General features: G+C 38.1%; 1 protein-coding gene across 1 annotated transcript in view; it reads left to right on the top strand.

Annotated features, from left to right (window-relative positions):
• The first annotated feature begins 4,286 nt into the window (after positions 1-4,286).
• ANAPC1 (Anaphase-promoting complex subunit 1) overlaps positions 4,287-14,729 on the top strand; it is a 53,231-nt gene continuing 42,788 nt past the window's right edge. Inside the window, exons 1-7 of the mRNA XM_051208471.1 lie at positions 4,287-4,352; positions 4,389-4,589; positions 5,937-6,377; positions 10,402-10,677; positions 12,483-12,718; positions 13,420-13,676; positions 14,094-14,244. Coding sequence (XP_051074802.1) covers positions 6,003-6,377; positions 10,402-10,677; positions 12,483-12,718; positions 13,420-13,676; positions 14,094-14,244 — 1,295 coding nt within the window. The 5' untranslated portion in view covers positions 4,287-4,352; positions 4,389-4,589; positions 5,937-6,002. The remainder of the gene's footprint in view (positions 4,353-4,388; positions 4,590-5,936; positions 6,378-10,401; positions 10,678-12,482; positions 12,719-13,419; positions 13,677-14,093; positions 14,245-14,729) is intronic.

Below are 14,729 nucleotides of genomic sequence, written 5' to 3'. Positions count from 1 at the left end.
TATATAATCGATAAGAACGGAACCAACGATAGCATCAGCATCGATCGCCTAAAAGCAGCGTATTTAGAAGGAAATCCTATCTACGTGGATTTTCCTTCGGTACAATCGAACGACACGACTCCACTCGTAATTCCTCAACCGAAAACCAACACTGGCGATGATACTCCGAATGTATCTGAAAACAAACTTAAAACGACGCGTTCTGGAAGAAGAGTTAGATTTCCAGAACATTTAAACGACTACTGCACGTAAGGCACTACTCGACATTTTATATTATCTCGATTTTTCTTTTGACAATATATAATATTAAAAAAAACAATTTTAATATGCCTATATGTTTTTTTATTTTTATTAAAAAAAAAACAAAAAAACAAAATTATTTTTTAACGCTATTACGTGTGCTTGAGTTTATTTTCCATTTTTTCGCCGACATTGTGTTTTTACGCACATACGAGTGTATTTCGACATGCACTTACACTTTCTTTTTTCTTTTCCAGGACGGCTGGAAAAGAACGATGCAGTTTACGAGGAGTCGAAATTTTCGTTGTAACTTTTTCTTTTTTTACTATGTTGTACCTCGGTCCCATATAGTAAGGAAAGACGACCAGACGCTGCTACACTTAGTAAGCTATCAGAAGAGTGTTTACCAACGACAAACTCGTTGAGTTTAAACTTCTGGCTGGCCACGTCTCAGGGTCGTCACTGCCCCACTAGGGGGGGAGTGATCTGTAGCGGTAAATAAATCCCTAAAATAAATAGCCCTGTAAGTTTTCGACATTGTATGCTGACCATATGTTTTAGTGGACTCATCTAGCTGAAGGCGCTCGGTCAGGCATCCGCACCAGATCACGTGTGGTAACGCCGTGCTCAACATCTACCGCAATCGCTAGCCAGATTAGATCAGAGAATTCGGATATATTGGTAATCGCCAAATACACTCTTCCGATCTCCTCGACTCTGTCTTCTGATTTCTCTGGGTGAGAACGAATTATATTAGAAGGCGTTGCTGATAAAAGCGTTGTCAAACACTGAATACCTGTGTCATCTTCATAATCAACTCAGATATATCTCTCTTCAGTTTTTATGTTCCAGAGGTCAGTGAAGCTGCTGTTCTTGGTTCTTTCACCCTCTAATTGACCTTTCTAATGTAATGGGACTCTAACGAATGAACATTCAATTTAATAAGGCTCAACTGAGTCTGTAAAATAAGAGGGCATGACAAACACCTCTAGGTAGTAGTGGCGCTTTACTTAGAGTATGTTCCTAGTGTAACGTACACACATGTCAACAATACTTAACGTTTTTACAATTCATTTTGTAACCCTTCTTTCGTCAATTAATTTCACGTCAGCAGGTTCTTCACTGGAAACAATAGATGAGTTCAGATTTAGAAGATTATAAGGCCACCAATTTACTTGTTTCAGTTATAGTTATTTCGAGCGAAATCGAATTTTTAGTGTATTAGAAATTGGGAGGGTTGGAATTTGTTATCTGACTTCTAATCTTGGAATTCGCTGACGACTTAACTAATCCAAGCTACGTCCCAGGAATCCATTAAGAGGAAACTTGACCTATTCTCAAGGACTACGGGTAACATCTTATTATGAGTTACCAATTTCTTTTTTTCTGATATATAGGAAGCCCACTGTGGTCATTGAGTATGACAGTCGTGTGCTGGAAGGATTACCCCGTTCTACGCGTCTTGGTTTCACTCATAACCTGATAATAGGAGACTTCAATCTCCCTAGAGTCAATTTCGTGGAACATACGTATATTGGAGGTGAAAACTCAACTGAAGCTCGGTTCTTCAGCCTCATTGAAAATCTGGGATTATACGAAAATGTGAAGTCGGCAACTCGTTCAAGAAACAGTCAGATACCGTCACGCTTAGACTAGGTATTTACAAACGAAGAATTTTTAGTTGACAACCTCTCAGTCCTGGCACTTCAGGGGAGAAGTGAGCACACCGCTATAGCCTTCAGTTTTGTCAACGAAACTGAGCTAATATATCCCACCAACAACAGGCGCTGGAATTTCAAACGGTTGAGTGTGTCAGCTCTACAGGACTATGTACAGCAGGTGGATTGGGATGTTCACCCACAACTTGATGTGGATGCTCATTAGAACTTCTTACTGCACACGCTCTTATGTGTTAAAAAGCAGCAAGTTCCTCAAACAGTCCCCCATAGCTATCAGCAATCCACAATCATCAGGAATCGCACTCTTTGCCTGCTAAGCCGCAAAAGGCACTTTTGGGTAGAGTACAAACGAAATGACAACAACGGTGCGCGCAGGCAATACAAACATATAGGAAACATATGCACGAAGGCTATAAGAGAAGACAGGCTTCAGTACCAGATAAAGCTTATGGATAAATTTTTCTCTAGTCCGAAAAGCTTATTCCGTTATGCAGCCTCTCTTCATCAAGCCAAAACTGGAGTTTCCCAACTACTAGGTCCTAATGGCCCGACCAATAACGACGGTCACGCCGTTAACCTTTTGGTTGAACAATACTCTCGGACATTTCAACCGACCCACATCAACTATGCTTATGACAGCTTCATCTGCAACTGCACAGGACATTCCGAAGTGAACATGAGCGCTAGCTTGGTATACTAGAAACTTCAGCACCGAAGAAAAGACACTTCTCTTGGCCCAGATGTGGTTCATTCTGCTATACTGAGGGAAGCAGCCTCAATCCTGACAACACCACTTAGCGTGATGTTCTCACACTCACTACGCTGGGGCAAACTACCGGAAAATTGGAAGCTGACTCACATCACACCAACTTTCAAAGGAGGTCGACTCAGCGAACCTTCAAGCTACCGACCGGTGGCTCTTCACTCTATACCTTCAGAAATCATGGAGTCCCTGATATGCGATGGTATAAATGACTATTTACTGTCCTTAAATTTCATCTCACCTCAACAGTAAGGTTTCAGGAAGGGTAACTCTCGTATAATCAACCTGCTGACTGTGGTGGCTCACTTTATATCTAAAAATTGACATTTTTAAGTCAGGGTTAGCTTCACTTCCTTTCAGGCCATGGAATGTCTTAATGGGGTCTTCCAGGGTTTAGTATTAGGACCTCTTCTCTTCTTGATTTATATAAATGATCTTCCACAACAGGTATCGTCTGACCTATTACTTTTCGCTGATGACGTGAAACTTTGGAGAGACATACGCAGCCAAGACGATATACAGGCACTTCAGGAGGATCTGACTCGACTTCAAAGTTGGGCAGACAATAACGGACTAACCCTTAACACTTCAAAGTGTAAAGTAGTCCATCTGAGACATGGCTCAGACTACAGTTACAATTTTGGAATCTCCTCTCTAGTAGTATCCCGAGTCGAAAAAGATTTAAGAGTCCTGGTGCCCAACGATTTGAAGTCCTACGCTAACTGTGACAAAAGTGCCTTTCGAGCAAATCTTGCACTGGTAACATTGAAGCGCATTTTTGGCCAGTCCGATGGAAGAACTTTCCATATAATCTTCAATAGTTTTATTCGTCCACATATTATTTCCTCCCTCACTCCATATAGATAAGGACACCCTTGAGCGTATCCAACGGCGAACAACGAGGTCAGTTCAGGGACTTAAATTTAAGCCTTATGAAGGGCGCCTCCAATCACTAAACCTTTACCCAATAAAGTATAGGCGTCTTAGTGGTGACCTTCTGATGGCTTACAGTGTCCTTAACACTTCTGGACATCCCCTTAAACACCTACTTAGGCTTAGCCCCAATGCAAACCTAAGGGGTAACACCCAGAAATTGGAGATACAACATAGCAGAACGGACCATAGACACAACTTCTACTCCTTAAGAGTTGTCAAATGCTAGAGTTCACTGCCGACTGAACTAGTTCAAGCGACTTCCCAGGAGTCCTTTAAGAGGAAACCTGACCTATTCTTAAGGACTACGGTTAACATCTTATTATGAGTTACCAACTTCTTTTTTTCTAATCTATTATAGTTAATATACCTAGGTTCCTGCCTGGAGGTATTGGTGATCCCCTGCTACTAGACACGGGAGCCTGTTAAGCGAAAGCTTCTTCTATTCCGTCCACAACCACTTGAACCAGTTTGACTTCTAATGCTTACCTCTGTTGGTGTAAAACCCTCATTGAACTGCTGGAGAAACAGTGGTTATATTTCAGCTGTGCGCTACACTTACCAATGTTCACTGACTGATGTGATACGTCTGTGTACTTGTAGACGCATAAATGTCAGATACCATGATATCAGCTAAATCGGTTGTTGATGTTTTTCCTCTCGGATGCCAGTACTTGTTGGAGTTTTGTCATAAAGATAGTATACACAATGGATCAAGCACCTTATCAGGTGACCAGGTAAGTGTTTTGGTGTTCACAACACTGATTTTGAAGCCTTCTGATTTCTGGAGAACTTGGGGGTCTGGTGGACTATTCAATGAGCTCTATATCTCTCAAAATACTATCGTATGGAGCTGTGGGACAGAAACAGCTTGTTCCTTTCCGAAGCTTGTACTCAATTTCGATACTCCGGTCATAGATGCGTTCAAATCTTCATTTTTTCTACCTGCTCTTCATTCTGGTCAGGGATTTCTGGTGAGTTGTGCTAGTAAATTTAACATAAATGAAACATCCAGGAAATGGAAGTTCGGCATATACGTTCTTATATACCTATAGATGTGATTTGACGTTTTCCTTATTTATCCATGCATTCACTCATGATAGATTTGAACTTCCTTCGAAAAGGCCAAAAGATTGCAAAACAGGATAGTGTAGAGGCATTAATGCCTCACAAATAATTGTATCATGCCTTTATTAAACCTTGTCGCTACAAAGTGCCAGACAGTGTTTACTGAAGGGGAATTCTTCATGAAATTTCTGGTAGATATGGTTTTTATTTGGTCTTGGACACTAGAAGAATGAGATTTGTTCTAATATCGAACACATAACATTGTGCTTAGTTTATGAGTTGCAGTACATGTCGGTCATTAATAAGCATATTAGATGCACACCACCATGTCTGATTGTTAGCTGACACAGCGAAGAAAAAGTAACGCAAGTCAAGGAAGTGAAAACAATAGAAAGCCTTAAAAAATTGAGAGAAAGATAGATCATCAGTAGTTTGGCAGTACCAGTGAACAAAACTTGTAATTTCCCGCTATCTATTCAAATCAACTGTATCTAACCTCACAGAAACTCTGTAACAATTAACCCAAAATAATAGTTGTAATGACTGCAACAGATCAGGTTGTATGTTCATCTTGAAATAGCAACAAAAGACTAATGTAGTTCATAACCGTCCTATCAACTTCTTGTTCTTGATCAAGTTTGCAGAGGTTGGGTTGTTTTATGTACTACAAACCTATATGTATTTTGCAATGAAATTCACACAACTGATCTCAAGTGTGTATCACGACACCAACTGGTGCGATTGCTATTCAACGCAGGTTGTCCAAATTAATACACAAGGGAAAAAGTGCAGAAATATCATTATTTACTGTATGGTTCCATTACGTGAAATCTTAATCGTAACGTTAATTTTCAGATTCATCCACTTGGTATTGTTTTACTTGAATCTCCCCATCGATGTTTAGTACTGCAATTGATGAGTCTCTTATTGGCATATGTGTATACCGTGCGTATTGCCTCGATATTGCCTTAATTTATAAGCATTATAAGCAAAGATGGATAGTGGCTAGTAGTGGAATCCAGGACGCGCGTTTTCGTCCTGGCTTCCACTGCTAGCCATTATCCATCTTTGTTAATTTTCAGAATTTATCGATTTCACGGACTTTCATCTAGTGACTTGGGATATGTAAGTAATTTTATGTTCTGGTCCTAAATGGACGTAAAAAATAGTGTTAATAGGTTTCCTCCCTTACTGTTTTGTATCTATAGTACAGTGAATTATAATCAGTTTCTTTTGATACACTTGACTTGTAGCCTCATGTAAATGAGAATATACCTGGACGAATTCAAGAAGGATTGTCTATTTTTGAGTCGGAACGTATGACTTTTATTGATGATTCGGGAGAACAATACACGGTACGGATTCCATGTCGTATAAGAGAGGTTTGGGCTCTGAATACTCTTGTACTTCTTGAACGTCAGCCAAATAATTATGAAGTCAGGTCCGACAATCCTAACACAACACCTACGAGTTCATGTGCATTGTTTTCAATGTTCAGCCTCACCCACCCACTTGATGAAGCTGCTCCTGTTATCTTAAAAGTTCCTCTATCTAATGGAGGCTTTGGAATAGGTTTCGTCAGTGATGTACATTTAAAAATAATCGGTGTTATTGCACCGCTTAATATGGTTATAACATATCACTCCTTAACCAGGTTACATTCTGTTTGGCTTTTACAGAAGGCTTCGTCACATGTGAGTACTGTAATAACTATTTTACTTGCATATTAAAAAAAGATTTTACATTAACATGTTGGCATAGCTGAATTATTATACAATATCTTTCGTTTGTTTTGCACTACTTTTAGGTAGATGCCACTCACTCAAAAATAATTAGTAGACTGGTAATTATAATTTACAGTAATTACTGCACGCTTTTAGAAGCCACTAGATATTATAACCTGTTATGTGCTGGAAACTTGGAAAAATAAAATGTGCTTGATTTTAATGAGATAGGTTAGTCATTGAAATAAAAATTAGTTTGAGGATGTCGTTGAGGATCTAAAGCGAACTTAATGGTTCACAGTGATTAAATTTTACCCACATTAGTTACTTTGTATCGGGTAGCATAGTCATCTGTGCAGATCAAAATACTTTGTGCCTTCATGAATGATCATTCAGTAGGACAGAAATTGTAGTTAATCAGCAATGTGACATCTATTTCATACCTTGTTATCACTGATAGATATCATTTATGATAGCTGTTATAATCTCTTTCTTACAGTTATGACCCAGCTATTCCTATTGCTTAGTATTCTCGGACACCGATTCACTCGACAAGACCCCAAATCAGAACACGGTTGAACAGGAAAGAGATTATATTCCAAATAACAAGGTTAGATGGAAGTAAGATGCAAGCCAGAAGCACAATAGAGAAAACGTCAGTATATTTATAGTTTTTTTACATGAGAAGATTCTAGAGTATTCTCCAACTATCGACTAGTGCTGATAGGATAAGAATTAGCCAATCAGCGTGCACCAAAGCAATCGTGAATTGAGCATGCTTTAATCCGGTCTGTGTCCCGCTAACACCTCCCCTTTGAGCAGATTCGTAGGATCTGGTGCTAGGGTCCAACTGCAACTGAGTGACTGGCTTGTGCTTTTGATTAGTTCATCGTCTAGGCAATAAAGAATTATCACTTTTTTTCTCGCACAGAGACTGACATGTCTGTTCCCGGCGTTTTGATTTTTTTTAAAAAAAATTATGCATAACTTCTAATTCTCCAACATTCTCCTCCTCCGCGAAACAATGTCGGATCCTTATATCTCCAAGTTACAAATAATAGGACTTTATTTAAACGATGTTTCTCACATTGAATGTCGGATCCACTAGAAATGACTAGATGATAATGAACGACCTTTGATTTGAGGTCAGAGTTTAATTCTTCTGAAGCATTACTTTCAAACCCATTAGGAATTTCATCAGTGGATAATGGATCATTACGGAAATCAACATCTAACAAAATTAAATTAGACTTTTGACCATAATTTGACTCAGCCGACATATTTTCCCCATTTTTATGAGAAATTTCACCAAAATTACATGCATTATTCTGAGAACCCATATCTGATACATTGTCATTAGAAATCGGATAAGCTGATTCAATATAAATTTCTGTCTCACAATGATTTTGAGTAACATTCGGTATAATTGGGTTCATCGTGTCACTGCAGTTATTTTCTGAATACGAGTCCCCATAGCTTTCTTGGCTGATATCACGTGGACCATAATTTTGTTCTAGCTGAAGTTTATTTTCAGAGCTAGACAGGACCAGTAGTGCTTCACTCAATTCTGGACTCCATGCTTCATCTACAGGGTCTGGCTCTTGATCATTTCGTATTGCCACAACTTTATGAGCATTCAGCACAGTATTTTCTTGCTGTGAGCCGGACACGTTACAAATATTACGTTCTGATTCAGGTATAAAGGGATTTGAACCCTCCACTAGATATGCTTCTGAAATGTCTGTTACTGCATCATAAACAGATTTCTTATTTTCTGGTCGAGTGAAAAGTGTGCTCAATAGTTGTTGTTGCAAGGCTAACAACTTCTGCTGGTGCTGTAATATTAACCGCAACTGTTCTAAAGAGATCGCCATTTTTCTTTAGTTTTTCCCCGTCGCCACTGTTATAATCTCTTTCTTCTTACGGTTATGACCCAGCTATTCCTATTGCTTAGTATTCTCGGACACCGATTCACTCGACAAGTCCCCAAATCAGAACACGGTTGAACAGGAAAGAGATTATATTCCAAATAACAAGGTTAGATGGAAGTAAGATGCAAGCCAGAAGCACAATAGAGAAAACGTCAGTATATTTATAGTTTTTTTTACATGAGAAGATTCTAGAGTATTCTCCAACTATCGACTAGTGCTGATAGGATAAGAATTAGCCAATCAGCGTGCACCAAAGCAATCGTGAATTGAGCATGCTTTAATCCGGTCTATGTCCCGCTAACACCTCCCCTTTGAGCAGATTTGTAGGATCTGGTGCTAGGGTCCAACTGTAACTGAGTGACTGGCTTGTGCTTCTGATTAGTTCATCGTCTAGGCAATAAAGAATTATCACTTTTTTCTTGCACAGAAACTGACATGTCTGTTCCCGGCGTTTTGATTTTTTTTTTAAAAAAGTATGCATAACTTTTAATTCTCCAACATTCTCCTCCTCCGCGAAACAATGTCGGATCCTTATATCTCCAAGTTACAAATAATAGGACTTTATTTAAACGATGTTTCTCACATTGAATGTCGGATCCACTAGAAACGACTAGATGATAATGAACGACCTTTGATTTGAGGTCAAAGTTTAATTCTTCTGAAGCATTACTTTCAAATCCATTAGGAATTTCGTCAGTGGATAATGGATCATTACGGAAATCAACATCTAACAAAATTAATTTAGACTTTTGACCATAATTTGACTCAGCCGACATATTTTCCCCATTTTTATGAGAAATTTCACCAAAATTACATGCATTATTCTGAGAACCCATATCTGATACATTGTCATTAGAAATCGGATAAGCTGATTCAGTATAAATTTCTGTCTCACAATGATTTTGAGTAACATTCGGTATATTTGGGTTCATCGTGTCACTGCAGTTATTTTCTGAATACGAGTCCCCATAGCTTTCTTGGCTGATATCACGTGGACCATAATTTTGTTCTAGCTGAAGTTTATTTTCAGAGCTAGACAGGACCAGTAGTGCTTCACTCAATTCTGGACTCCATGCTTCATCTACAGGGTCTGGCTCTTGATCATTTCGTATTGCCACAACTTTATGAGCATTCAGCACAGTATTTTCTTGCTGTGAGCCGGACTCGTTACAAATATTACGTTCTGATTCAGGTATAAAGGGATTTGAACCCTCCACTAGATATGCTTCTGAAATGTCTGTTACTGCATCATAAACAGATTTCTTATTTTCTGGTCGAGTGAAAAGTGTGCTCAATAGTTGTTGTTGCAAGGCTAACAACTTCTGCTGGTGCTGTAATATTAACCGCAACTGTTCTAAAGAAATCGCCATTTTTCTTTAGTTTTTCCCCGTCGCCACTGTTATAATCTCTTTCTTACAGTTATGACCCAGCTATTCCTATTGCTTAGTATTCTCGGACACCGATTCACTCGGCAAGACCCCAAATCAGAACACGGTTGAACAGGAAAGAGATTATATTCCAAATAACAAGGTTAGATGGAAGTAAGATGCAAGCCAGAAGCACAATAGAGAAAACGTCAGTATATTTATAGTTTTTTTTACATGAGAAGATTCTAGAGTATTCTCCAACTATCGACTAGTGCTGATAGGATAAGAATTAGCCAATCAGCGTGCACCAAAGCAATCGTGAATTGAGCATGCTTTAATCCGGTCTATGTCCCGCTAACAATAGCCTTTAGTGTGAAATTGTTTTCCTTTTAGTTCTTCATAAACATTATCTCTACAATCTCTATTTGCCTTTATCTTATTGACTCCTCATGATTTCACCGAAAATTGAATTTAACTTATTCATGTACTTCTGAGTAATATGATATTTTCAGATTATTATTCTACACGAGTAGATAAAAACTAAAGATTGATTATAACACGTAATACATACAGTAATAATTTTTGATATCGTATATTGGTGGTGGGAGGTGAGTTGTCGAAATATTACCCAAGACTTATGTTTCGGTTCATAAAGTGAATATGGGTAATATGTCAAAACGTTTGTCTTTTGTTTAGGACTACATATATTTGTATCAAATGGATTCTGATGGCCGCGCCAGTGTGGCTACACATGCGTTGACTGGTCTGGTTTATCAACCTGAATCTGTGAAGCATGTTAAAAGTCCTGATAAGGATTTAAGTACTTTTGATGAACATTCCGTCCGATGTTCACTGAACTCTACCATTTGTTTGAGTCCTTTTGCCGCATCGTTATCACGTTTAACGAGAACTGAAAAGCAATCTTTTCGTCTGAATCACAGTGGCAATCGTCGATCTCCTGGTCAATCCTTGGTATGTTTCATTTTTCATGGTATATACTAGTTTAGTTGTTTTGTCATTAGCTTCATTTATGGTAACGGGTTCTTCAATTGTAACAGTGGTGTTGCGATAGATGTTACTTGTATCGGCTACTATTAATTTCGGCTAACTGGTGTTGACCAAACTAGCCTAATTCATTTACAGAGTGCGAAATCATATAATTGGCATTAAGTTGGATTATTTTTACACGTTGAGATCAATGCTGCTACTCGGCTTCCCAGCTGAAGTAGGTTCGTGCTCAAGTATCTATTGTGCATCATATTAGTATTGTGCTAAACTATAAAAGGTAGGTTTGGTAAATTTTACACGATACCATTTTACCTAAATACTTATTTAATTTTAACTCAAATGAAAAACCGGTCCATAAGTTACTTTTGCTCAAATGCCTTGTCCTACAGATATACTACTAGAACCGTAAATGCGATACTGGCGAGCACAGAGTCTATGTAAAAGCTATATTCGGAACACGGAAAACTTGGCTTTAAACTTTATATGGTTAGCAGTATTGAACCATAAGTGTCATAGAAACATTATTATTATTATTATTATTATTATTATTATTATTATTATTATTATTATTATTATTATTATTATTATTATTTGAACACAGATATTGGTACAGGGAGGCACCAAATACATATGCGCCACACAGATCTCATTTGATATGTGTGTGGGCTGCGATACTGCCCGGGTGCCCAGACCGAAGCAGGTGGTTATCTTAGGGAGCTACACCCGGAGCCTTCGACTTGAAGGTCTGATCCACAAGGCAGTGGAGCGTCGTAACGAGATGCAGTCCCATAGTAGCGGGTGACCAACATTAGTTTCATACGCCATTTGTTCCTTCAGGATTCTGGAGTTCATGTGCACCACTGGTTTGGAATCAGGGTTTTCCAACTCCCCTAGGTAAACTCTCCATGTCCACCAACCCGGTTAAAGCACCGGACATTCGCTTTTTGTCCTCTTAATTTCGTAAACAACACTACAGCCACAAGAAGGCAGTGGGTAGGACTTCCCTGGCAGAGGCTATATACGCGTGGCCATGTGAGAGCATTTCGAGAGGGTGAGCGGACTCTCCTCACTCTCGGCCGTACCAGGGCATTTGGGGGCTATAGAAACATTACTAGTATATATTGGGACTACCAGGTGAGTAATGATGATATCATGTGCAGAGTAGTGAGGAAAGATAAGGAATTATTTAGTGAGGCTCCAAGTATTCATCGATTGGGGTAGTTATGATGTATTCCTTATATCCAATTACTGCCTACCTGGACTCACGGTTTTGGCTTATGTATGAATAAGTTGGAAGAAAACCAGGAGGCCAAATCAAGACATAAAATTCATGAGTGAAATTGGTGACTGTCTGAGGTGTGTTGTTGGTTAATTGAAACTGTGTGATAACTGAAACCAGTAGATAGTGAAGGCTAAAGGGGTTCAAAATCGTTCTCAAAGGTGTAGATACATCCACTCTTATTCCTTTGTTTGTCTTGATCTCCAACATTATTTCTTACTTTTTATTCCTTAGGCCCATTTCTTTTGAGCTTCATTCATCAATCTTTCGTCTTTCTTACTATGATTGATACTACTGTTATTTCGACTCACTTATTCCTTTTTTAATTCCATCTCTCTGTGCAAATAAAGTATAACAGCTTGTTCTGATGTACATTTATCCCAGATTTTATGCTATCTCGGCCGACTTAACTATATTATCCACAAGTTTATTGATTCTGTTTTTCCCACTAATTGTTTTGTGTACGTTCTGCTTCTTCTTGTTTGTCTAGTCTGCTCCTTTTACGCCTACGAATCTCGATTCTTACATCAGCCGTCTCTCTAATGTCACACCTAACAACTTGAGCCATCTGCAATGCACAGTCAACAGTCCATCGGGTTTTCTCTTAAGAAGGGGATCTCTCGTACAAGCACAGCAGGCAGGAAATAATGGCACACCCAAACCAGTAGGTAGCATTCAAACTCCGAAGCACAACTCAATCAACATAACTACACTACATGGACGACTGTGAGTTTACATGATTCCTTTATGACGTTTTAATTTCGTAATTTTGTGTTATATTTTGTTTTTTTTTCTAGCAACTGTAGATCGCAAGTATGACAACAAATGTAGGTCTTTTAAGCGCGAAATTTTATTAAAATTAGGCGACTAACATCTGACTCTAAAGGATGTTGGCGAATTTTTGATCTGGGTGCTGACTGAACTGTTCGAAGAGATCCGGCAAAGTGTGTTGTGTAGTTCTAGAAGGTTATTATTGTACACCTCAAGAATGACCTACATAATGCATATAATAATTACGGGTATAAACTAGTTGCTGATTACATCTGAAATGGTAGCTTTTTTCATACCCTTAAAAATAAGCAAGACTTCTAAAATTCTGACTCGTGAGTAACGGACCAATTTTTCTTCAATTCGTGGATTCGTTGACTTCATTTCCACCCTTCGTCAAATGCATGCACATCTTATTGCATTCTTAAATCAACAGTTGTTGTACTTCTTAATATCAGGATTGCTTTGGGTTTGTTGGACAGGGCTGCTGTGGTGTTTTTTGTTAAAGGCAATTTTCCGGAGAATTTATTAAGATTTTGATTGGTTGCTACTTCAGATTGAAAGTGGTTTGTTTTGGTTGTGTTTTACGTGAACTATATTGTTTAATAAACACCGTGTTTTTTTAATTACGTGATTTTTATTTTACTTGTCATGTTTAGCTCTTCTACGAGACTCAATATTTATTCTTCTAATCTGCATGAAACTCCTGTTCGAACTGAAAAGCTCTACACTATTGATCCCGATCAGGTTGAAAATTTACTGGATGAGCCACTGCTCCCGAAAGTTTGTTTGCGTCTGGTATGGTCAGAGACTCCTTCAGCACGATCGCATAGTACACTAACTAACACTGGTTTTTTCAGTCCATTAAATAATGAATCCAGTTACAAAAAAGAAAACGTTAGTAACTTTGTTCCTTGTAAGTAAATGCATTGTACTATTTTTTTAAATGTGGAAATTTGTCTTTTTACTAGTTTGTTTATGAAACTGCCATATTGATACTCTTCTATGAATAGCAAGTAGAATCATAAGTAAAATGACAAAATTTGTTTCTGATTATTAATTTCTAAACAAGAGGGTTTTCTTGATGTCTTTAGGTTACTATACCTCTAGTTAAACATAATGCTCTTTTTTGTCGCCTCCATCCGAGTATCTTCACCTGGGTTACAAGTAAAATAGTTGGTGTCCTTAACTTGGGTTAAGCTCCATTGATTTTACAGCGAATGTAGTGAAGTATGAAACACGTATTTTCAGGATACAAGTAGCGTTATTTTGTGTATTTAAGCGTAACAGTTATATAATTTTATTACGAATTTATTGTATTTTATTCTTATAGACGTCTCTGATCTACCGGCTTCCGGTCGGTTCGCTTTGCTAAGTCGTCGTCTACCAAATTTACCTTTTCCAGCGTCTAGAACTGAATCACTTATTTTTAATAGTCCTAGTACTACGAAAAACAAAGCTCTTTATGGTAACTTATGTAACTCGTGAGTTATTATTCTACACTAAATGTCACATGTTTACGTATATATGTATATATAATGCAACTATTTTTTGTCTCCTGTGATTTATCAGGTTTTGAATTTGAAGTGTGTTCATTTCACTTTTGATGATTGCTTATTTATGTCTGACCCAATCACTTCGGTGAAATTTTGGAGGCCACAAAATGTTTTAATGAATTTTAGGGTTGTGATAACTATTGTATTAGTGACATGGTTTTTGCAAAAAGCGTAATTGTCTTGGTGAGCATTGTCATAAATACTGTTAACATGTACCTAGGTATGGTTATTTACTTATTTATTACTCTTTATTTGAACACAAATATTAGTACAAAGGTGCACAAAATACATATGAACCACACACTAACAATGAGGATGTGAAGAGGCAGAGAGTGTAAAGTGCGTATAAGAAAAAGGAGAACAATAACGAACAGAAATTAGTGTACGAGAGTGGAATAATAATAATGGGAGAG

The sequence above is a fragment of the Schistosoma haematobium genome, chromosome 1, assembly GCF_000699445.3.
Source record: "Schistosoma haematobium chromosome 1, whole genome shotgun sequence".
NCBI classification, from domain to species: Eukaryota; Metazoa; Platyhelminthes; class Trematoda; order Strigeidida; family Schistosomatidae; genus Schistosoma; species Schistosoma haematobium.
This window is presented reverse-complemented; position numbering and strand designations above follow the sequence as displayed.